The sequence below is a fragment of the Amborella trichopoda genome, chromosome 9, assembly GCF_054954075.1.
Source record: "Amborella trichopoda isolate Santa Cruz 75 chromosome 9, AtrichopodaSantaCruz75HAP2 v2.0, whole genome shotgun sequence".
NCBI classification, from domain to species: domain Eukaryota; kingdom Viridiplantae; phylum Streptophyta; class Magnoliopsida; order Amborellales; family Amborellaceae; genus Amborella; species Amborella trichopoda.
Window position 1 is genome coordinate 5,697,609 of NC_142344.1, and position 24,537 is coordinate 5,722,145.

General features: G+C 35.9%; 1 protein-coding gene across 2 annotated transcripts; it reads left to right on the forward strand.

The window, feature by feature from the left end:
- Positions 1-16,506, forward strand: IRE1A (Endoribonuclease/protein kinase IRE1-like protein). Of its 2 annotated transcripts, XM_020674345.2 has the most exons (8): positions 176-686; positions 1,065-1,126; positions 1,793-2,042; positions 2,416-3,839; positions 11,103-11,275; positions 11,983-12,229; positions 12,337-12,640; positions 15,927-16,506. In XM_020674345.2, the coding sequence occupies exons 3-8, from the start codon at positions 1,944-1,946 to the stop codon at positions 16,074-16,076; spliced, it is 2,397 nt and encodes a 798-aa protein (XP_020530004.1). In that variant the 5' UTR covers positions 176-686; positions 1,065-1,126; positions 1,793-1,943; the 3' UTR covers positions 16,077-16,506. The 2 variants fall into 2 exon arrangements, with proteins under 2 accessions (XP_006855684.1, XP_020530004.1); XM_006855622.4 differs by lacking the exon at positions 1,065-1,126 and having other exon boundaries at positions 1-686.
- Positions 16,507-24,537: the final 8,031 nt, after the last annotated feature.

The following is a 24,537-nucleotide window of genomic DNA, read 5'->3' on the forward strand; positions in this document are numbered from 1 at the left end:
TACAATCATGTGGTTATGAAGACAAATAGTAAAGCACCGATGGCAACCAGAGGCGATACTCGGGCACTTGACATTTAGCTCGTATAGCGTTGTCCCGCGGGAGCACACTTCGCCGAGAAGCCGTAACGCCAACGCCAACGCCATTTTGACATACCGCATTTGCTTACCCAAAAGAAATCCAGCGAGTTTTTGCGTCAAAATTCTTTCCTTTCTAAGGTTCCGCAAACATTCGCCTCGCCTCGCCCTTGACGAATCTCTCCTCTCTCTGCAACTTCTCTCTATTGAATTTCCACGGCGTAATCATTTTGTCTTTCCTATGGCGAATCTCTCCTCTGTCTGCAACTCTATTGTGTCTTTCCTATGGCCTCATCAATAAGATGAAGTTCGTTCATTTTTTTTAAGAAAATGGCCTGGTTCCGAGCTCTCTGTATTTTTGTTTTGCCTTTGTTGTTTGTTTTTTCTAAGTTTAAATTGGTCGATTCAGAGGCAGAAGCTAGCTATGATACAGGAAAGAATGCCGATTTGAGGGGCCTTCCTGTTGCCTTGGAGAGGGAAATTTCAGAGTTGAAATTTCCTAATATAAATGATACAATAAAGAAGGTCGTCCCTAGTCCAGACCAGGGTGAAGGTTCAGAAGAACGCAAAACTAGTATCAGTAGATCTTTATTGTCTACTTCTTCACCTATGTGAGTGTTGCGGTCTTATAAGAATTTATCATTCGTGTATTTGTTTAATTTAGGGTTCATGACATTTGAAATTAGATCACGCTCTCTCTTTTTTTTTTTTAATTTAACTTCGGCCCGGTGAGAGTGGACCCGCCATCCTAATAACTTCGGACTAGAAGCTAGATTTTGATGTTTTTGTTTTTGAAATCATGCTTGTGTGGAGTTTAAACATTGAGATTTGGATAATTTTATTGTCTGGGATGGTTTCTGTGTTGTTTTGGCGGGGGGTAGAGAATACTTGGAGCTGCTGTTGCATTTTGATGAGAGAAAAGGGAACTAGAAAAAACCATTGTTCGTTGGATTATGCTAGCTCATCAGAGGACTTTGTTTTGCATGCAGAGATAAAATCCTCATTGAAGATCGTGAATTACCAAAAGCCATAGCTCATTCGACTGTGCTTGGTAATGGGTAAAACTTTGTGTTACGTACACTGCTAATTTCGTCATTGAAGAACATGAATTGCAGAAAACTATGCAAAAAATGAATTAAGAGAGCGAATTTTAACATAGAATGACACTGAGATAAAGATGTGACCTCTGATTTTCACTCTGATTTAGCTGCATGATATCAGTATATACAAATGCTAATTTGGGCACATGCATACTTATGGATCTGTCTAGGTTTAAGTACACATGTATGTATTCATGCACGCATAAATGTTGGTTTTGGCACTGATTTACTTATGTCATGCGAGTTTGTAAGGGAGGGGCATGGACTTGAGGCATATGACTTCGGTTGGTTCTGTATGCTTTTCCCTTCTCACATTGCTCAACTGATTTATTTCAAGTCGCATAATGTCTTTCAAGCTCCTACATATTAAAAAAAAAAAAATGTCTTTGAAGCACCAATCTTACTATTTTGTTTTTTGTTCTAGTGCTATTCGACAATATACCTGCCATTAACAAGATTCTAACATACTTTATCCTTTTATGTATCTTGATTTTTAAAGGCCCCTAGTTCTTCATTAATGGATTAGCATTAGTTTGGATGAAGTTAGAGTGAATTTTGGTACATCAAAATTTTTTTTTGTAGCTCTGAATGCTTTTTTTCTTTTTTACCTGGATCAGTGATGACTCAATAGTTGTTGCATCCGTGGATGGAACTGTATCTTTAGTGGATAAGAAATCTGGACAAATTCAATGGTCATTCTCATCTGGTCCTCCTCTTTCGTCGTCTTCATATCAGGCTCCTCAATGTCCCGATAATGATTACAATGACATGCCAGGGCTTGGTGATGGAGAATCTGACCTTGACCCCTTTAGATATGTTGGATATGATTCCACTCTATACATGCACAACAATCCGTTTGGCGAAATGGTATTCCTGCAAACTCTACTCTTATTATGCATTTTTATATGGGTATATACTCATATTGGGACATATTTCTCGACAACTATATCAAGAAAATGGCATTCTTGTATGAAAATTGAACACATGGTTATATTTTGATGGTGTTTGTGCACACATGAATACATCTATTTGTGCGCAGTTGTATATTTATATCCTTATGTGTGATGTTACAGACCATCTCAGATCGAGGAATTGAATTTTTATATTATATAAACATTTGGCGTTATATTTTCATGGTGTTTTTGCACACATGAATACATCCATATGTGCATATTTGCATAATTGTATTTGTGTGCTTGATATTTTATACACCATCTTATTGACATTTGTTTTGTTGCAGAAACTCCCCATGTCAGCAGCAGAGTTTTTCACCATCACTTCTCATATATCTGAAGATGGTGGGGTTACACCTGGGTCCATGAAAACCACTGTTTTTGTTGTTGATCTGAAGACTGGAAATATAACTAATACATATGGATCAGATGTCAAATCTGATTTAGAGGTTTCAAGCAATTTTCATGCAGGGCTGGCTATTGCAGAGAAAGGCTTGGATGATCAAATAAATTATTATATTATTTTCAGTAGGATCGACTATTCTCTTTGGCACTTTGCCCCAAAGTCAGATTCAAAGAAAGCTCTATGGAATTTGACATTTGCTGATATAAGTGCCTATATCTGTCCGAATTATGGAAATGATTTTTCTTGTCAAAGAAGGCTTGTAGTCCATAGTGTTAGTGATCGTAATATTCTCCCAGATGCCAGTCACAAAGGTGACTCTCTTGGTCTTCCTTCAAATCAATTGATCAGAATTCCCAATCAAACACCCAAATATGAGATGCTACCATGCTTGTCACGAAGAGATCAGAATAAAATGCTACTTGATAGGCCACAAAGTTCTTGTGAAGTTGAGAATACATGTCTTGTGGGAATCGGTGACAATATTAGACAAAATGTGACCAACGTCAATGATATTATTAGACAAAATGTGACCAACGTCAATGGTATTATTAGACAAAATGTGATCAATGTCACTTTGAAAGTTGTGAGTTATTCTTACATGGTGGGTGGCTTAATTCTTATTCCATTGATTGCGAGTTTTTTCATGTGGTTGAAACAAGCAATCTTGAACAAAGAATCAAATACTTTGAAAGGCAATCAATCTAGCATAAACAAAAAAAGAAAAGGTAGAAGGGCGGGCAACAACAAAAATGTTTTAATAGTTAATGCACATGGCAATAAAGTGCCATCTGATAAGGAGGAAGAAGTAAGGTTGTCAAAAGATTTGCAAAATAGTGACTATGAACCAATTTGTAGTTTTCAGAAAGCGGGTGAAGATTGTGATGGGCGTTGGATTGGGAAATTATTTGTATCAAGGATAGAAATTGCCAAAGGAAGTAATGGTACAATTGTTTTGGAGGGATCTTATGAGGGCCGTCCGGTTGCTGTAAAGCGTCTTGTGCAAGCACATCATGATACTGCTTTTAAAGAGATTCAGAACCTTATTGCATCTGATCAACACCCCAATATTGTGAGATGGTTCAGTGTGGAGCATGACTCAGATTTCATTTATCTCTCGCTAGAACGTTGCTTTTGCAACCTTAATGATCTAATCCAATTGTACTCCGGTTTCACTTCGAATCCTGTGGGTGGGACTGATTCCATATTAAGATTTCCTAATGGGAACCAGCAACATATCGAGAAACAGAAATTTGAACTTTGGACAGCAAATGGAACTCCCTCAATCATGTTGTTAAAACTAATGAGGTTAGTTCTTGATCTTGATAACATATTAACAAATTTTTTTGGTTGGTAAAAGAATATATTTAGTGATTCTTGGAGCCCTGGAAAACTTTCATTGTTTGTAGTTGGATATGGATATAACACTAATATGGATATGGATGTTGATATTGAATGTATGGCATGCCACTTTATTGCAAATAGGACCTTTCTATCCGTGGATATTTAGAGCATTGAGATAAAACATCGAAAGAAAAATACTACAAAGTACAAACCATGTCAACATTGTACAAAATGGTTTTCATTGTTATTGTAAATTTAATGGAATTCAAGGTATTTTTATTAAAATATATGGCTCATTCTCTTTTATCTTGAATTTATAACTAAGCTGCATCATAGGTTGTGACACGAAGGGCATGATAAAAGCTGTATCGTTCCATATTATTATGTTGTGAGTTGCCCATGTAACATAGAATTGGGTAGTTGATCCTGATGGATAGAAGGGTCATGCATCCAAATTCTTTAGTTTATTGTTAGGTGAAAATCTTTCGTAGTCTATCTATAGAGAAGGAATAGATAAGGGGATAAATACTTAAGGAAACAGACTGAAGCATAGAATTTTTGGTCTCTTAAGGAAACTTTGTAACGTAAATGCTTATGTGCATGTGTGCTTGGATGATGTGCCCTAACTCCAATAGATGCACTTCCATGCATGTCTGTGTTATACTAACCTCCTAGTGGAAAGTATTTTAAGTATGCCTGTAACTCTCTATGCATGTGTCAGTGAATTGCATTCTTGATAAATTTTTGTGTTGCTTCTGTTTCTGCAGTTTTGTTGGATGTCCTTACTACTGTTACATTTTCCATGATGGATGCAAATTATTGGTTTATCCATTTCCATCCGAACCATCAAATAGGTGGTGATCATTGCCACTGTGACAATCTTAGTGTGCACTTATTGGTGAACTGGCCACGCTTTCTGGTGTTTACTCTAGCATCCCAAAACATTGGTGAGAATAGAAAAATCGTTTCTGTAGTATTGCACCCATGTTTCTTGGGTGGGAATAGCAAAAACATGGGTAAGAACAACAGTTATGTGTGTGTGTGTAGACTAGTAGGTCATATGTAAAGGTGGGCTAGATGAGCATCTAAAGGACTCTTCTTAGGCTAGGTAACTACCCAAGGGCTACAAACTATGTTATGATGGCCGCGTGTTTCTTGAGTTTAGCAGAATCCTACACTCCTACGCACTATGCTGCTGTTGACAATGTTTGGGCACCGGGGTTGTATGTTAGGGCCTTTTAAGGAAATAACCTTCTGAAATATTTTCTTTAATACATCAGATATCAAAGATTTTAGATTGTCTTTGGATATTCCTGCCTCTATGGTGGATTTTTTTGATGGGCAATGGACTGATTACTCCCTCTTTCTATTGAAAAGGGAAACATGACTCATATTTTTCTTCTTAAACCATTTAATGAACATGTGGAAATGGGTGCTCTTTAGTCCGAAACTCCAAATTGTAGCTAAATGTCTTGTTGGAAATCACAATTGTGGCCAAAACAAGGAGCAAGCACTCAAGAGCCCTTGCCTTAAGCTGGGCCGTATCGATCATCTCACCATCACACTCCTCATTGAATGAGCAAGTAGGGTCACAGGAAAAACCCATTAGGCATCTCATTGAAAAATTTCCTAGCATTATTCAAATCACCAGTTTTCCCAACCTATCAACCGTAATCAACCAAGAGACAATCTCTGTCTCTCTCTCTCTCTCTCTCTCTCTCATCTCATCAGACAATTGGCATGCAAAATCTACCACCAAAATAATACGCAGACCCATCTAGCATAGCATTCCAAGAAACAAAATCTCTCCCATGTATTTCATCAAAAACTTGACGTGCATGAGTATATACTGTTACCCCGCCAATACATATTAATCAGGGCATTTTCACAATCACATTTCGTCAAAACTAAATTTCAGATTATAGTTATGAATTTTCTCCCCATATTATAGAGGTAAGTCCACAGTTCTCCAAAACAAATGGGTTGATGTAGTTATTAGATTAGACTCCAGTTCTATGCATTTGGGCATAGAATAGGAGGTCCCTACTGGGTTTGGAGCTCAAAGCGTGGCATCTGACCATGGAGTTAAAGATGAACAAATTGGGATGAAAGTTTTGAGAGAAGATAAGCTCTGCATAGTCCATTTCTGAGAATTTCGAAGCTGATAGAGGTTTGCTTGGTTATAATAGAGGTTGTGATCATTTGGAATGAAAATTTTGAAAGAAGATAAGCTCTGCATAGTCCATTTCTGAGAATTTTGATGCTGATTCAAGTTTGCTTGGTTATAAGAGAGCTTTTGATCATTTGGGTGTGGATCCACAGAAGTTGGGAGAAGATTTGGATTCTCTCTAGTAGAGAGGGAACTGGATTTATGATGTTTATGGAAGTCACCATTTCCATTGGCAAAGAATGTCCATGTTTTTCCTATGGATGGGTGGAGAAGGATGCCTATAGATCGGTATAGTTAGTGAGGTTTCTCCTAGTTGCAAAAGCAGGGAAAATTGAATGCCCCAACAAATTGAGAGAGAGAGAGAGAGAGAGAGAGAGAGAGATTTCTCCCAGTTGCAGAGGCAGAGAGGATTGAATCACGCAACAAATTTAGTGATATAAAGCTATACATTCAACAAACATGTCTCGAATTCACTTTGCAAATTCCTGAGTCACTGCTTCAACAAAAAGAAATCAATAACACTCCTGGAATATCAACAACACATTAAACAATTATCAACACGACAAGAGTTTCATTTTGCCAAAAGCATTCTTGAAAAATTCATGGTGTTCTCTGCTATTTTATTTTGCCAATTGAGACCTTGAAGTTTTCTCTTTTGTTTTTTTCTTCTTCTTTTTAATTGGAAGAGGAGCAATTTAATCCATTGCCCCTCTAAGACATCCGCTCAGGGGCAAAAATCTTAGATATCGGGTGAATTTGAAAAAACCATCCACTTTTTTCTTTAAAAGGCCCCTATATAATATATTACAATTGCAAATGTTGATAATTTGTCTCTCAAACAAATGTTGATAATTTATTATGTCTATGTATCAGAAAAAGATTTCTATGTATGTCCATTTGTAGATTAGGTGGAATTTGTAAGCAGTGAAACATAAAATATTAGATAACAATTATTTGATTATGTTATTCAGTATGCTATCATATAAAATAATACTTTATATAAATAAATAAGTTGCAAATTATTTGAAATTTGCAAGAGTCCATATAATTAATTATTAATAATGTAATTTATATCTTTTGTAATTTATACTTTAAAATTTATTTTATATGGTCAACACACACGCATGTCCTGCAGGACTGTACATGCATGTTTATGTTCCTTTTCTAATATATTACACTGACATCATATATAATAGGGCATCTTTTTATCAATGCCTTGGGTTCTTAGGGAGCTGTCTAAAAGGACATTTAGAAGTATAAAGCAGTATGCCCACCTAATACCTTGTACTGATTACCTTGATGTGCATGCGCACACTCATGAACATATATCTGACAACTGATATATATTAGGGGATTAATTTATTTTAGTTTTGATGGAAAAAGTGGAGTACACATCAAGTTTTAGTGATGAGTAAAAACATATAGAGAGTATTTACCAAGACAAGTGAGGCGAGATATCCAGAGAGAACACGGGAAAAGAAGCATAGTTATCGGAATCTTCCCACGTAGGTTTTGACCCCGCTCTGGGACCTCATTCTGGTAGCCCAAGATATGGATCTCCATGTGATCCCTTTTAAATTTGGGATCTCGATCCCTACTTTTTAAGGATAGCTCCTATCCGCAAGATGAGGCAACAAGAGGCCAAGCCAATGATTTCTTAATTGCAATCATACTCTCTATCTCTCTCATGCTTTTGTGGGATTATTTTTACATAAACTACACTTCAAAGGGATATACAAATCTTATTGATTGATTGAATGAAATATAATTACTAAACTAATTTTAGCTCCCATTTCATGTGCCTATTTTCACTGTATCTTGTGGGATTATTATTTTTTAAAATTTTTTAATAATTTTTTTTAATTTCTTCAATTGTTTATTTACTAATTAAGGAGTCTTTAACATGTGACAATCCCTCACTCCCACTCCTGCATCAGCTCCCATTCCCGCTCACTATTGCAACAACTATGTAAAGAAGAAAATAAAAAGAGAAAAATGATTAGGGGATATTTAGAAGCATCAAATTCTCTGTCAATATACTGGATATATGTGGATTTCAATCCCAAACCGGCCTTCAGTAACCTCCATAAGTGTTACAGATGGGGAATGTCACAGTGCTGGCAAGCTGTGTACTCTCTTTGAACTTTCTTCATCAGCTTCGTGCTAGATATACCGTGTCATCTTTCTGATCCCATCGTTTGACATTGAGATCTATTAGTACGGCTCTAGAAAGGATTCATCAATCACATGCAATCCAGACAACAAAGCAATTGGTTCTTCGAGAGACAAATCTTAGCTGGTCTTGAGAACTTTTATAATCTTTGCTGAAACTATTTCTGGAAACAATTTCTACCCAGCTGAACCATCTTTAGAGAAACCTCCTTCCTAGGGTGGCTTGGGGTTCCTAAAAGGGCTGTTGCCAAAATAGAATTTGAGTAAGTGACCTTCAAGGACATGGTTTAGACTTATGTTTCTTATGTTTAGTGAGTGCATTTGGCTGCGATGAAGCTTTAGGCCCTTAATAGAAATTGAGTATATCCATGACCTAAGAGCGAACATCCCTGAATCTCTTATAAGGGAGTTCCTGATATTGTTGATAGAAGAATGATATTGTTGATAGAAGAAAACACTATTTTTCCATTCCTAAATTCCCCATGGAATAGCTAGTAGTCAAAACAGTAAGAACCCCAGCACTGACATCATCTCCAACATGAAAGTCTATAGAGGAGGGCACTGCCCAACTCATCATGTGATGGAAATAAGGACAATTTTATCTAGGATGGAACCCATTATGAGATAGACATAGGAACCATGCAAAGTTGATAATCAATTGTTTCTTCTATAACCCAATATTGATAACAAATATCGGGAACCCAATAAGGACAATTGTATCTAGGTTGTGAAGATGGTTGCTAGTGAGAATCTTTTTCGATACTACTAGCCAAGTGAAGTCTAAGACTCTCAAGAGAGCTAGGATTTTCCAGAGAAGGAAATTGAATCAAAATTTCATCTATGATGAGGTATAGGACTACAGAGAAACTCCCTCTAGTGTCATAAGCTCACAAAACCCAGCTAGAGCTATAAAGCAGAATGACAATGACTCTAGATCAACTAGCAACTTAGTCAAACAGGCATCCCTCATCCCAAGATCATATTATGGTCATTAACTAGAACCAATGGGTGTGGTACTAGCTTTCAGTGTTTCAAAAAGCGCTGGCCAGCACCTAGGCGGTCGGGGAGGTCCAAGTTGCCAAGCGCCTAAGCAGGTGCTCAGAACTTGGGCGGCCCAGTAGATTTTTTTTTTTTTTTGGGTTTTTCTCTCTCTAAAATAGGCTCTAATGGCTTTTAGGTTTCAAATGAACCTAAAACCCACAGTTTTGCACCTTTAGTATTAAAAAAAAACCAAAAATACCCTCAACGAGGGGCATTTTCGTCTCTGGGCGGGGCACATGCCCTGGGCGGCTTCCTAGGCAGGCTCCTGGGTGCCTAGGCAGGCCCAGGGATATCTGCCTAATTTGGCTGCCTAGGCAGGCCCAGGGATATCTGCCTAATTTGGCTGCTTAGGCCTGGGTGATGCGCCCAAGCCTTCTGGACCGCCTAAGTGGCCACCCAGGCGTTGGGCGGTCCGCTTTTAAAACACTGATAGCTTTCATAAGACATTTGAATGTTCGATCGAACATGGTGAAATTCCTTATCATGCTTGAGGTTTTAAGATAGAAAATGCCCTTGCACTTGTATTGCAGTTTGCAGATCATTCTCAGAAGGGGCATTTTCCTAAAACCTAAAATCGAATGGATTTCAAAGAGCATAGGGCAAGGCTACAAGCCGACATCATTGTTTCAAAATTATTTGGCATAGATATGGCACCTGTTGGTTCAAGTGGCAGGCGAAAAAAGAGCAAAGGGTAGACCCAAAAGGATATTGTTGGAAGTAGTGAGAAAAACTATGGCGACTTATGGCCTCATTAAGGGTATGGCCCTTGATAGAGCAGAATGGGGGGACCAAGATTCGTATAGCTTACCCTAAATAGTTGGGAAAAGGCTCTCTGATGATGATGATGATGAGATATGACATATTTGGGAGGATCCATGCATCAAAGCAAGTACCATTCTTTGGTGTGGAAATCATGAATCAGAAATTTGTTAGGGGGAGTTGTGGCAATCTTCGCATCAGATGTCTTGAAGTGGCTAACATCACCCTCTAAGGGATGTGCCATTTGTGTTATGCGAGTGAGGTCGACAACTTATAGGATACGGTTAAATTGTAGTGTTTGGGGTGAGGTGGGGGTATCAATTGATTGGTGAGATTATGTCAAGTGTTTGGAGGGGTACTTTCTCAATTAAATAGAATTTAGGAATGGCATTAGGGTTAGAGTAAGGTGTGATAGTCATATTTGGTCCTAGTTCAATGTCTGATGTGAGGATATATTTACATGCTTATTTCCAATATTGTAAAAAAGTTGCTACTTGTCAAAGGATTTGTTTGAGTTCACATACAATTGCCCATTTCTTCATGATAAAGTTTTTGGATGCTGAGTATTGAAGTTTGACATTTTTTTCCAAGTTTTTCATAGTTTGAGGCCTTGGAACTTTGAATTAGGGAACTTTAGATCAATTTAAAATTCTTTCACAATGACAATGCCATTGTGCCCTACAAGGACAATTGAGGAGCCTTAAGAAGCTCAGTAGTTGAAATCTCTATTTCCACAATAAAAAAGAGGTTTGGTTTTTCTCTTCATTCCCTTATTTGCTTGTTAGTGAAAGTAAAATGCTTTGCTGCCTAACCCAAAGAAAAATCTTCTTGCCATCATGTGTGTACATAAAATTATTATGCATTGGAAGTCATTCTCATTCTACCATTTCCCTAGGGTAAATATTTCTACCATATTTATATCCTATTTTCTTATAAAGTTGTTATATGTGATTCTTTTGTCATTTTATATATGTGTTTTTTTTTTTGTTTTTTTGTTAACTTCGATTTTCTAGAATTTTTTGTCGCTTATTTTTATGTATACTCTATGATGTTAATGACTATTCGATCTGAATTGTTTTATGTAGGGATATAGTATCTGGGACAGTACATTTACATGACCTTGGGATCATCCATCGTGATTTGAAGCCTCATAATGTTTTGATATGCAATGGAAAATTTCTCTGTGCAAAGCTTTCTGATATGGGATTAAGCAAACGTATATCTGATGATATGTCTTCTTTGGGTCTGCATGCTACTGGTAGGGATGAATTCTTAGACCTGGTAACTTTGTCATTGCCCATTGGCACTAAGCACGATAATTATTAGAAAGGCTACACAATATTCTTCCTAAACACTGCAACTCTGTTTGATCATTCGAATTTTTGCATTCCTGAGAGACAATCCATTTTTTTGGTATTATCAAGTCAGTTTTTAGGAGAATTTTGGAGTATTAATGCATATGATTCGATGATTTTTTGAGGTGGTGAATTTCCTACGTAAGGTTACTTGAGCGATAATTTCTTGGGGAAGTACCATATGTAACTTACTTTTAAAATATTTTTGAAAACTACCATTTTATGTTTTTCAAATTATGAAACTATCATCGCTTTTAAAAACCATTTTGTATGATCTGAGTTGTTCACAATGTTATAAAAACAACATTATATATAAGTCACTCAAAATGTAGCAGCAATTGCCTATTTTCAATAATCTACCGTGTTGTTAACCATTATAGTACTTCTATTTGAGCTTTCTATCTATGTCATGACTCACGACTCCTTCGCCCCTCAGGCTTTCGCATATTGGCCCGTATATTCATAATGATACCATGAGCGTGTTTTTTTTCTTCTTGTTAGTCTTTATTTTTTGAATGTAGGTATCGTCGATAACATATTTGCAGTATTACTCGTCCATTAGATTTTTTATTTTTTTTTCGTTTTTAACTTTTTTCCCTTATTTTTTAAGGTTGTGGTAGTTCTGGGTGGCAAGCTCCAGAACAACTGCTCCATGGACGCCAAACACGCGCGATGGATATTTTTAGTTTAGGCTGTGTGCTTTTCTTTTGCATGACCGGTGGTAGACATCCATTTGGTGAGCCACTAGAGCGCGATTTCAATATTACCAAGAACCAGTATGATCTTTTTGTTGTTGAACATATTCCAGAAGCTATAGACCTCTTCGCCCGCATGTTACACCCTGATCCAGAAATGAGGCATGTAGAGTTTCTCTCCTCTCCTTCCATGTAGTCCAAAAAGTTTACAATATATATTTCTTGTAGTGGAATTAAATTTGATTATACTTCATGTTTGTTATGTCAAGGCCAAAGGCAGGAGAGGTATTGCATCATCCACTGTTATGGACAGATGAGATGCGCCTTTCGTTCCTTCGAGACACTAGTGATAGAATAGAAGTAGAGGACCGGGAGGAACAGTCTGATCTTCTAGTTGCAGTGGAAGGGAATTTAGCTGTTGCTCTGGGTGAAAATTGGGATGCAAAGATGGATCCTGCATTCCTCTCAAATATTGGTCATTATAGACGGTACAAATTTGACAGCATTCGTGATCTTCTTCGAGTCATTCGCAACAAATCAAATCATTACAGAGAGCTTCCAAAAGATATTCAGGTTCACATATGATTTTTTGAGTTATTGTTGCATTTCACTTACATGTCATTTAGCTTTTTTATTTGATTATATAGTATTTTTTTCCTTCTTTGATGAAGTTGATTATTAGAATGTAATTATATAGATCAGTTTGAGAAAATGCACATTTGAGTCCTAGGTTTACTCAAATATGCTATTGAGCACTAACTGTGTTCTTTCTTTAATTGCTGCCTAATGTGGCAGTTAATGTTGTCTTTGATTGTTTTGACTATTAATGTTATTCTAATTTCTTAAAACTGTCACTCTTGTTCTATACCACATAGCTGAAGCCAACTAAAATGGCCTGTTTGACCTTAAGTTATTCCAATAATTTGGGATCCCCATGTATTTCGGATAGGTCCTCACATAAGAAAGGTGAAAAGACTCGGGCTGGAAACAGAAGGTAAATGCATTCGAAGTTTGGGTAGTCCCCACCGAAGTGATGGAGTTGTGATCATTGCTTAGCATTTTTCTGAACTAGAGCCTGCATGAGACAAAGCAAGCCTAAGCTAGAGTTAGAAGCCCAAAACTTGAGCTAGAGCTGGGGCAAAAACCCGAGATGGATCTCAAAACTTGGGAGCCCCGAGCCTGAGCATGAGACAAAGCTGCAGCCCATGCAAGAACTTTTCAAATCAGGGCGCTTTCACCCCAAGTTTACATACCTAGGTGTGGTGTGGTTGACAAACTAGTATAGGAGCTTACTTTTTGCTCTTGTTATTTTGGCCTTATGCGCCATCAAGAATTAGGATTCCTGGTTCCAATGCTCTTACCTAGAATGGTTGCTTCACTTCATCTGGGGATTTTAAAGAGTTTTAAGCTTTAATTGAAAGGATTTCTTAGTAGTTTAATTACCAAAACACGTTGGACGTATCTATTGCAGGAAGTAGAACAATGAAGGGGAGAATTCTCAGTTTTGAATTTCCTCAGAAGCTTCAAGGAATATGTATGTTTTGGGAACATGAATGCTTCCCCAATATGGTTGTAGAAGTTCCTTGGGGGAACTTCTGTTGTCTTATGGTATTATGTTTCACAAGGTAATTAAGGCTGGGAGGAGTAGAGGCGAGGAAGTAGTTAAGATTGATGGCTAGGAAGTACAAAAAAAACTGTACTTTCGATATCTTGGATCGATAATCCAGGAAAATGGAGAGATCGAGGAAGATGCTGCACACAGAATTAGAGTTGGGTAGGTGAAGTGGAGATGTGCAACTGAAATTTTATGTGATCGCCGCATACTAATGAGGCTGAAGGGCAAGTTCTATAGGACAGTGGTGAGCCCAGCTCTGCTCTATGGGGTGAAATGTTGGGTAGACAAAAACAATATACCTATAGAATGAGTGTAGCGGAGATGAGGATGTTAAGATGGATGAGTGGCAAGACAAGGGATAGAATTCAAAATGAATCTATTCAAGAGAATTTAGGCGTGGCACCAATAGGTGATAAAATGAGAGAGAGTAGATTTAGGTGCATTGGTCATGTGTGGTGCCGACCAAGCACAACATCTGTTCGGAAGTGCGAGTTAGTTCAAGTGGAAGGACTCAAAAGGGCAAGGGGTAGGCCAAAAGGAGGTGGTTGGAAGTAGTCCGAAAAGATATAGGGACTTATGGCCTCATTGAGGATATGGCCTTTAATAGAGCAGAATGGAGAACCAGGATTCATGTAGCCAACCCCAATTAATTGGGAATTGAGAAAAGGCTAAAATGATGATGATGAATCTTGGTGTTTGTAATGAAAACATATATATTTGTTGAGAAATATATAAAGCATATAAGAGTTATCTACATATTGGATACCAAATTATGTATAGTCATAACAATAGTGCACCAATAGTTTGAATGGACTGGACTTTTTTAGAGTCAAATGTTTATTAGTTTTTCACGAATTAATGAGTACATTTGTACCTCAAAAAGAAAAGAAAAGGAGATGACTGTAAAAATGCCCAAATATTTCCTTGGTCAATGCAACAAAATGCGATTATGGGTTCATAATCTTGCATAACATCTCTTAAAGTATCAAAAGTTGAAAATGAAGTTGTCCAAATTCTGCACTCTACCTCAAAAACAATGTATACTTCCACTATCCTTGAAACAAAAAGTATATGTGTTTGTTCATCTTCATCTGCATGCATGTCGTGTTTGTATGTCTTTGGATTGTGTAGCATTAGGATTTGAACCTGGGATGTAGGGCTGCAGCCACCTACTACATCTTAACCATTAAGCCAGGTGACCAAACCGTACGACTAAGAACAGTTTGTCCATTGATTGAATGATTTTGATTTGTAGTTTGCACCTATATTTTGGTAGCCAAAATTGAACTAAAATAAATCTAGAATATATAATGAGAGGAATGGCCAGACAATGTCATCGCTAATTGTGATTCTATTTAATGCATAAAGTTAAGTGTGGATATTCATAAGCCCATTAATGGCTAGGCTTAGGTGGGCTCGGGCCAGGTCAGACTTAGTCTTGGTCTGGCTTGGTTGGGCCCGGTATAATATGGTTTTGGTCCTTGTTTAAAGCCAAATCATTGGGGCCCGAACCTGGATGGACCCATGAAGTTCATGCCAGGCCGTACCAGTCTCTAAAAGATGTAATTTTGGTAAAGAAAAACTTTGTAATGGCCTGGAAAATTGCTTTTATCCAGATCAAGTAGTCTATAAACACTTGAAAATCTTGAAAATGGGTGGTGGATATAATGCACTACAAGTTGTACGATTTTAGAGATTGGAAATCAATTTTTTGTTCATACCCATACATCTCGAGGCCAAGATGATGAATTGGAGGGTTTTGCAGTGTCAAAACAATCTGTTTTGGTAGGTTTTTGAGGTGTGCCTCACTACTACATTATAAGGTTGACTCCTTATGTAAATCTTTACTAGTATATAATAGTTAAAATATATATCTATGTATTTTTTACAAATTTACTGTATTTTCTGATGAAGCACAGGCTTGGAAATTTTGGGGCCCATGAGCCTCATTCTATGACCTGAAACTGCTGAAACTGGGCTCGGCTTGAAAGCCCAGGGCCAGCTCGGCCCTTTATCAAGCCTATGTATATGGCTTTGGCCGCATCATAGGGTCTATTGGATGTGGGAGAGCATTGTGTAGTGTGAAAAACTTGTCATTTGAAACATTCTAATTGCTGGTTTTGCACGCTTCACCTTGATATTCTTCCAAATGCCAAAGTAAAACCACTGAACTGTTATTTTCTTTCTTCTCTAAGTTATTAGATCCCTTCTGGATTCTGAACCTTATTTTAATGAATATTTCAGGAACTTCTTGGACCAATCCCTAATGGATTCTACAACTACTTTGCTAGTCGATTTCCGAAGCTCCTTATTGAAGTATACAAAGTTGTCTATGCATATTGTCGAGAAGAGGATTGCTTTAAGAAATATTTTGGTGGAACTTTAGTTTCCTAGCAGTCAAAGGGACACTAAGAAAGAGGCTGGGGCCAAAATCCCGGATGACTTGCCGAGAAACACGAGCTGGACTCGCCTCAGCATCCAGATTTGTGTTGGGAACAGATGGTTGTGATGCATGATGTTCCTCATCCTTAAACAGACAAGCACCTTAATATCAAGAAGATCGGATTTCGGATCCATTAATGAGCATGGCTCAAGGCTGAGCATGTCCTTGACAAGGAAAACGAACAGTTGGCGTGACTTGCTTGTGTGGATTTCTTTGTGCCTAACCATTAGGACATGAGCTAATTTCTCTTGTAGAAATCCTTGTTTGTAATTTATTTTGTTTTTTTGTGTAAAATAATTTAGAATGTTGTCCTAAATATAACTGCTAATGAATGTGTATTCAATAATTTGATGATCAGGCCTATGAATGGGTGGTTTCCCACGATTGCTGATGGTCTGCTTATTTACTTTGGAAAACCCTGTTTATTTTTGGTGATAGCACAAATCCTCGGCCAGGAATCAAGCGGAGAGGGAGCATAGAAGTTGTCATAGTCCAAAACAACGGCTAACACATATGGGGGCTTCTTTGTTCTTTCAGGCCATTGATTAAAGCCAATCCTCTGTGGATTCATAAATTTGGAAGGAAAAATAACTGCAACATATAGGGGCTTCTATCGTTCAGTTAGCCCATTGATTCAGCCAATCCTTCATGGATTCATAAATTTAGAAGGAAAAATTACGTGTGGACCAGAAAATTTGATAGGAATTGCGATTTCATATATAATTTCCGTAATTTTATGTGGTGGTGGCTCTTTTTCTTGGATTTTTAAGGAAAACCTTTATATAAGGTTGAGGCCCTCAACAATCAAACGAAGTCATCTAAAAAAGGACTTATTTCAATGTTGTAGACCTCTCAAATCTGATCATCTCGATCTTAAGATACATTGATTTTAAAAAAATGTATGGATTTCAAGTCTTGGAAATAATATATCTGGTAAAGCATTAGCGAGATTGTCAATTTGCAAGATTGTCAAGTGATCATAAATTTGCTTGATACATACTATTTTTGAAGCTTTAAATTTTATAATTAGAGACGAAAATAATTTTTCATACCATCATAATGATTTTCAATATTGAAATGACATATTTTAATACCACTTAAATGTCACCTTACTTTGATTGTTTAGGTCCTTAACCTTACACAAACCACACCATTTTTTTAACTTTAGTTTTGGCCCCCAGTTAGATGTTTTGTATTTTTTTATTTTTATTTTTCTGGTTGGGCTGCCCCAGATATTAGAACGATCCAATTGAGGCAGTTAGATATCCAAAAATTTGGACCCACTTTTGAGGCACTTGGATATCCAAAAATTCGAACAGCTCCATACTATGATCTGTTTTTAAAGGATGCGGTTTGTATAGAGCCTAGGCTTTAAACAATCAAATTAGAGCCTACATTCAAATAGTGTTAAGAAATGCGGTGTCAATACTGAAAGTCTTTGTGATAGCCTTAAAATATATTTTCATCTTTATTTATAAAGTTTAAAGCTTAAAAAATAGTGTAGATCGACATGAAAATCTTAAAAATTGACGGTCCAAAAATGGTTTACAAAATATACTATTTCCAAAACTTGAAATCTATTTTTTTTCTTATATCCATGCATCTTGATGTCGAGATGATCAATTTGAAGATATTTTGCATCAAAACAACCTTTTTCTTGTAAATTTTTTGAGATAGGCTCTAATTTGATTGTTTAGAGCCTCGGCTCTATATAAACTTTTCCCTTTTTTAAATATAGACTGGTTTAACGTTTAAAAGTTCATACTCTATCCGACACTCAAAACATTGGACTGCCTCTTCACCCCAAAATTGATAGTGTGGGTGAAATTTTGGACCATGCGATTTTGTTTTATTCCAATCATCATCATCATATATATACATGATATAATCACATATCATCATCATAGTCATCGTATATGATACGAGGCTACAAAGTTTGGGGCGGCTACTTCACGAAGATAGGGCAGTCAAGCTTATTGGATCACTCCAATTTTTTTATTTTTTATTTTTTTTAATTTTTTTAAAAAATAGAGTTTGACCTTTCCACTACCAGATCAGTCTATATGTAAGAAAAGATTGAAGTACAGGTGTTTTGATGTTTCCAATATTATGTCATAAAAAAAAAAATCGGTCTAATCCTAGGAACCACACAAATATAAATAAATAAATAAATAAATGTCGCTCAGACATTCGCTGATGGTAAAACTAGAATGAAAAAAATAAGAAACTCCATAGGACCAAACTATAATCCTGAAAAAGTAACTTTGTTTTTCCTTTCACCACCCTACCAAGCAAACAAGGCGACTTTTTTTTTTTTTTTGACAAAAATGTCCTCATTTTAACCCTCGTCTTCCACTGTCTCTCTAGGCCGGCCAAGCACATAATATGCCGAACAGGCACAAAATCCACCGAACTGGCACAACTTAAATATAGAAGTCAGTCCGACACAATTTCAATACAATTTGGTCCAAAGCATTTTGTGGAGGACCGACATAATTTTTGGTGAACCTAGATTAGTCGACATTTCTCACCATCTCGATCCGAAGGATAACATCAGGTAATCCCATTTAAAAGATAGTAGGTTTTTAGTCTCAACAATGAAGTCCATCCCAATTATGAGAATGTTATCCACATGCTAGAAATAATCACCACAATAGCATCTAAGACTCTGGCATCGACACAACTATCAGACTCACTAACTGTGAACCCATAACTTCCATTGCTTCTCAGGCCATTATCAGTAATGGCTTTAGTACATATAATGACTGCAAAGGTATGGACACTTAATGTTCTTGTGTGTAGGCAGGATAAAGCCTTCAAGTATTTAAAACTCAACATCTAGTTCACCATTGAAGAATAGATTCTTGACATACAGCTAGTGACTCCTTGGATGGTAAATTAATGCCAAGGCTAAAGAGTATTCTTATGGTTACCGTTCTGGTGTATTAGTATCAAAGAAGTCAACACGCTCTTTTTGGTTCAAATATCTAGTAAACTCTCTAGTCTTGAACTTCATGGTGCCCTAAATTTCATTTTAAAATCCATCTGCATTGTAGAGCCTTAAAACTTTGAGGCCTGTTAATCAAGCTAGTGGGTTCTTCTCCCAGAAGAAACATCGGAAGTCAAAACCAAAGCTAGTTGATCGTTTGACCTCCTATTTCTCCTAAATTCTTTGTTGTTGGGACTACCATGTTACCTAAGTCCCTGTTTGGTTACCTAGATATAGGTCTCTTAGGGAGATGTCTCTCATGGAATTGGTATATCCTAGAATATGGGTGTCTACTGTTTGGATAGCATCTGATAAGAGATTTGAAAAATACATGTCTATTGTTCGGATTGTATTGATATTATTTTATGAATGAGGTTTATATAGGACCTAGGTTTTATGAAAACAAAATGAAGCCTCACCTCAAATCCTCGTCCGGAAAGTACTTTTGGCAACAAAAATCTCTAGGATAGTTCTAAAATCAATTTCCAATACCGACAATAAAATTTGAAACTCGAAAAATGGTATAGACCTTGAGGATCTATGAACACTTATTTTTAAAGTGAAATCGACGGTCTAGATAATTTGTTATAATTTACACAATTTTTAGAGCTTAAAATCCTTTATTTTTTTCACAACCATAATGTTCAAGTCAAGATGATTGCTGTAATTTTTTTTCAATGCTTAAATTGCAATTTTCGATGAGTTATGAGACGAGGCTTTACTTATTTTGATAGGGCTTTAGCCCTATCAAACCATTTTCTTTATTTTATTATTATAATTTGGGAAAGTATATAAAAAGATCATTTACCTTTAGTATAAGGTGATCAGAATTAATCTTGACCATTGGATGTGAAATTGAGTCATTGACCAAAATCAAAGTTCAAAATAAATTTTTTCAAACTTTATGATGCACCCAAGCTATCGGATTTCACATCTTTGTAATCACGGTAAATGGTCTCACCGTATACAATAGCTTATAATATTATTAATATAATATCATATTATAATATTATTATAATAATATAATATATTTCAATTATATATTGTAATATATAACTACTTACAACCAATGGTTTAAAAAACGGATCGGTGACCCGGATCGGGCTTCCAAAAAATCGATCCGGATCGGTGAATCGGCGATCCGGATCGGGAATCGGGTGAATCGGTCAGAATAAAGCTTAAAAAAAATCCGAAAAAATTATTAAAATTTATTATAAATATTTTTTTTTAGGAATTCAATAAGAAATGAGGGTACTCCATTAAGAATTTTCATGTTTTTGAATGAATATGCGAATATTGATATGTTCTTTCCCTGCATGAACTGCCATTCAGCTTTTAATTTACATCACGCAAAAGGATAAACATATAATTATCATGGAATAAGTATATCAACATACATGGACTACAATAAAGCATAAAATTAGTAACATATGATCTAAAAATAAAATGATAGATGACGTTATTGTTCTTCTTGGTCACGCTGGTGCCATTGATTGAATTCGTTTAACAATTCATTGATTCGATCTAAAAACGAATCATCGATATTAGCAGCGTTTGACTATTTCCAAATCCCTGTTGTGTTCCCAATCTAAAATCCCCGAAGATTGTCCATCTTTTATGCTCACCTGCATTGTCGTGTTCATCCCTACACTATTGCCGTTGGGACTCGATATGTGAATAATATGGCTGAGATAGGGTGGCCTCAGAATCATCATCTCTCTCATTTTCTCTTTGAATAATATGGATTAAAAAAAAAAAAAAAAACAAATTTTCAAAAAAATCGATCATGGATAAAAAAAAAAAATCACAAATTTTTAAAAAATTCTATCATGGATTACAAAAACAAATTCGATCATGGATTAAAAAAAAAAATCACAAATTTTCAAAAAATTCAATCATGGATTACAAAAAATTCGATCATGGATTACATAAAATTCGATCATGGATTACATAAAATTCGATAAAATTCGATCATGGATTACATAAAATTCGATCATGGATTACAAAAAAAAACAAACATAAAAAAACAAAAAATTTAATCGTGGATTACAAAAAAAGAAAAAAACAATTCGATCATGGATTACAAAAAATTCAATCATGGATTACAAAAAACGCTATCATGGGTTAAAAAAAAAGCAAAAAACAAGAAATTCAATCATGGATTACAAAAAAAAAAACAAACATTTCGATCATGGATTACAAAAAAAAAACAAACATTTCGATCATGTATTACAAAACATTCGATCATGGATTACAAAAAATTCTATCATGGGTTAATAAAAAAAAAAACAAAACAAAAAATTCTATCATGGATTACAAGAAAAAAAAACAAACACTTCGATCATGGATTACAAAAAATTCGATCATGGATTACAAAAAATTCTATCATGGGTTACAAAAAAACAAAAAATTCAATCATGGATTACAAAAAAACAAAAACAATTCGATCATGGATTACAAAAAAATCGATCAAGTATTACAAAAAAATCTATCATGAATTACAAAAAAAAAATCTTTACTGTTGATATTTTCTCTAAATCAAAAAGTTGGTTCATACAATTGCACACTGTGGCCGGGTTTTCCCACATGTGAATTTTGTAAGGCACCAATGTCTCTACTGATATATGTTCACTGATGTTTAAGAACTTACGTTAGAAGCATTTACTATTTTAGGCATTAAATCATATACTCGAGTTTTGATTGACCAAACTTACCGAGGTCTGTTCTGTTCGTTTATATGGCAGATATACCATGACATTTTTTGCAATTTTATAAAGAAATTCTGGGAACTTACTGATTATTATGGTTTGTAATTACAGGTCATTTCATCCCTTACAAAAATCGATCCCTTACAAAATCGATCAAGTATTACAAAAAAATCTATCATGGATTACAAAAAAAAAAAAAAAAAAAAAAAAAAAAAAACCCGTACGGGACTCGCCGATTCACTGTTCCGACTCGCCGATGCCGTACAGTGAATCGGCGAGTCACTGTACAGAATCGTCCGGTTCTCTCTAGAAATGGACGATTTCCGATTTTTCAACCGATTCGATCCAGTTTTGCGATTTCCGAGTCGAACCGGGCGAGTCCGGTTCGACTCAGCGTTTTTTAAAACACTGGTTATAACTATTATATTATAATAATATTTAAATAGGTGAGGTTTGCAAAAGGTGGCAACCTTAAACAATCAAAGTGAGGTACAACTCCAAACTTTGTCGTAGATGCAATTTTTTGTATCGAAAATTTTTAGGATGGCCTGAGAATCTAATTTCATCTCTAATTATAAAATTTTAAATTTCAAAAATGGTTCAATCAAGCAGATCTATAAACGTATAAAAATCTTGAGAATGGACGGTCTAGATAATGTGTTGGAAGATGCACTATTTTTGAGACTTAAAATCATTTTTCTCTCTCTCTCTCATATCCATACATCTCAATGTCGAGATGATCAATTAGATGATTTTCTCATGTCAAAATAGCATTTTCCGCTGGAGTTGTGAGGTGCACCTTAATTCTAAATTTAAGGTGTCAACCTTATATAAACTTTTTCCTGGTACAGATAGATAATAACATAATTGAATATAATTATAATTATGATATATAATTATATAATTATTATGATTATGTATAATATAATAATTATTATACATAATTATTGTATAATAACATATTAATTATGTTGTAATATATGATTATATATAATTCTACATAATTATTATATATAGTTAACATATTAATTATGTTATAATATATTATTATATATTAATGTACATTAATTATTATATTATTATTTTGGTCGAATACACATTCCCACGTTTTGACCTCAAAATGTGAAGATCCACCTATTTTGATGAAATGCAAATTTCCACGTGTTGGCATCAAAAGGTGGATACAGGTATCCACAAGGATACTGAAATCTCATGTTTAGAACGCATCCAAACTGTGGAAATGCCTGATATGCATGAAAACGCGTCTTCTAAAGACCCATTTCCAAAGAACCAAACAGGTCCTATGTCTTACATGTTGGTCTCCATGTTCTTTTGGTGTTTATCATGGAAAACATTGTGGAAAAATTTTGCATCCCTAGATTCCACGATTACATTGGATTTTAAGTTTAGCTTGTAAGCCTTGCTATTGACGATATAGTCATGAAAACGCATTTCAAAGCATTGGGGTCATGCTTGGGCCTCTTCTAGGAAGGTAGTTTCATGTAAGGCATCTCAACACCATAAGAAAGGTATGCAATATCTCCAGAATTTATAGAGTGTGAGAATAGAATGAAAGTATCCTATTGAAAGCATGCAAACAAAACTGCCTCAACCCACATATTGCATGACGATTGGAATTGATGAGCATAGAGTGTATAGTTCTTCCTTTTGGGAACACCATTATGATGTTGTGGTATCCAAGGGAAAGACTTCTTTTGAGAAAAAAACTTCCCTATGATTATAACATCACTATAAATCAATTCTAGAAAAGTCTGAACCTCTTCCTGCTAAGGGAAAGACTTCTTTTGAGATATAAGATTGTACGCACACCTCATACAAACCAATGCATTAGTCAACGTATTTTGGAAACAAACTCAAGGTACTTATTTTCTCTAATGCAAGGGGTAGTCCCAAAAGAACATGATTGGAAGTAATGAGAAAAGATGTAGGAGCTTATGACTTCACTGAGGGTATGACTCTTGATACAGTAGGATGGTGGACCAGAATTTATGTAGCCAACCCCGAATAACTTGGGAAAAATCTTTGATGAAGATAAAGAATCTACCATGCTAGAAATTTAAGGATTCAAGCATACAAATAGATAAGGTAGTACTACTTTCATTGATGAGGTTCAGTTTGAACATTTCATCATAAGACATCATTATCAATAACCACATGTTTTGTCAACAATGCAAACTTGCTAGATTCGAAAATAAGTCTAAAACCAAACTTGAAGAGATAGGTGGACATGGTGACATTCACCTAACTGCTACTTAAGAAGCTTGTGCTGGTTAATGAAATGGGCCACCTTATTACAGGAAGCGACTTGCTTTTACTTTCCTTTGCTTTGGGGAGCTTACTAATACTCGGTGATCTTCTCAATCTTCTTTGCTTCAATCTGGATTCCGCCGGCGTTGTACTTCTGCTTCTTCTTCACAGATGCTTCCACAAAATGGTTACTAGCCACTACCTTAGACCTCTCCTCCATTCAATCTCGGAGTTGAGTCTATACCTCTATATGTAGGTGCCTCATCAGCTCTTTGAGGGTCATGCCTATGGGTTTATGTTTCAAGACATTTAAGTAGTCCTTAAATAATGGTGGCAACTTAGCAATGATTGCTACTTGGAAGGCCTTGTCCAATTTCATGCTGCCTAAGATTATCTCATTAGCGATTATCTGCAGTTCATGCACTTGAGTGAGAACTTGTTTGTCAC

Excerpts from the sequence above, each read along its gene's own strand:
- IRE1A (XM_006855622.4), top strand. The coding sequence starts at position 406 with ATGGCCTGGTTCCGAGCTCTCTGTATTTTTGTTTTGCCTTTGTTGTTT. Across the intron at positions 3,840-11,102 it reads ATGTTGTTAAAACTAATGAG|GGATATAGTATCTGGGACAG; the intron begins GTTAGTTCTTGA and ends TGTTTTATGTAG. Across the intron at positions 12,641-15,926 it reads AGCTTCCAAAAGATATTCAG|GAACTTCTTGGACCAATCCC; the intron begins GTTCACATATGA and ends TGAATATTTCAG.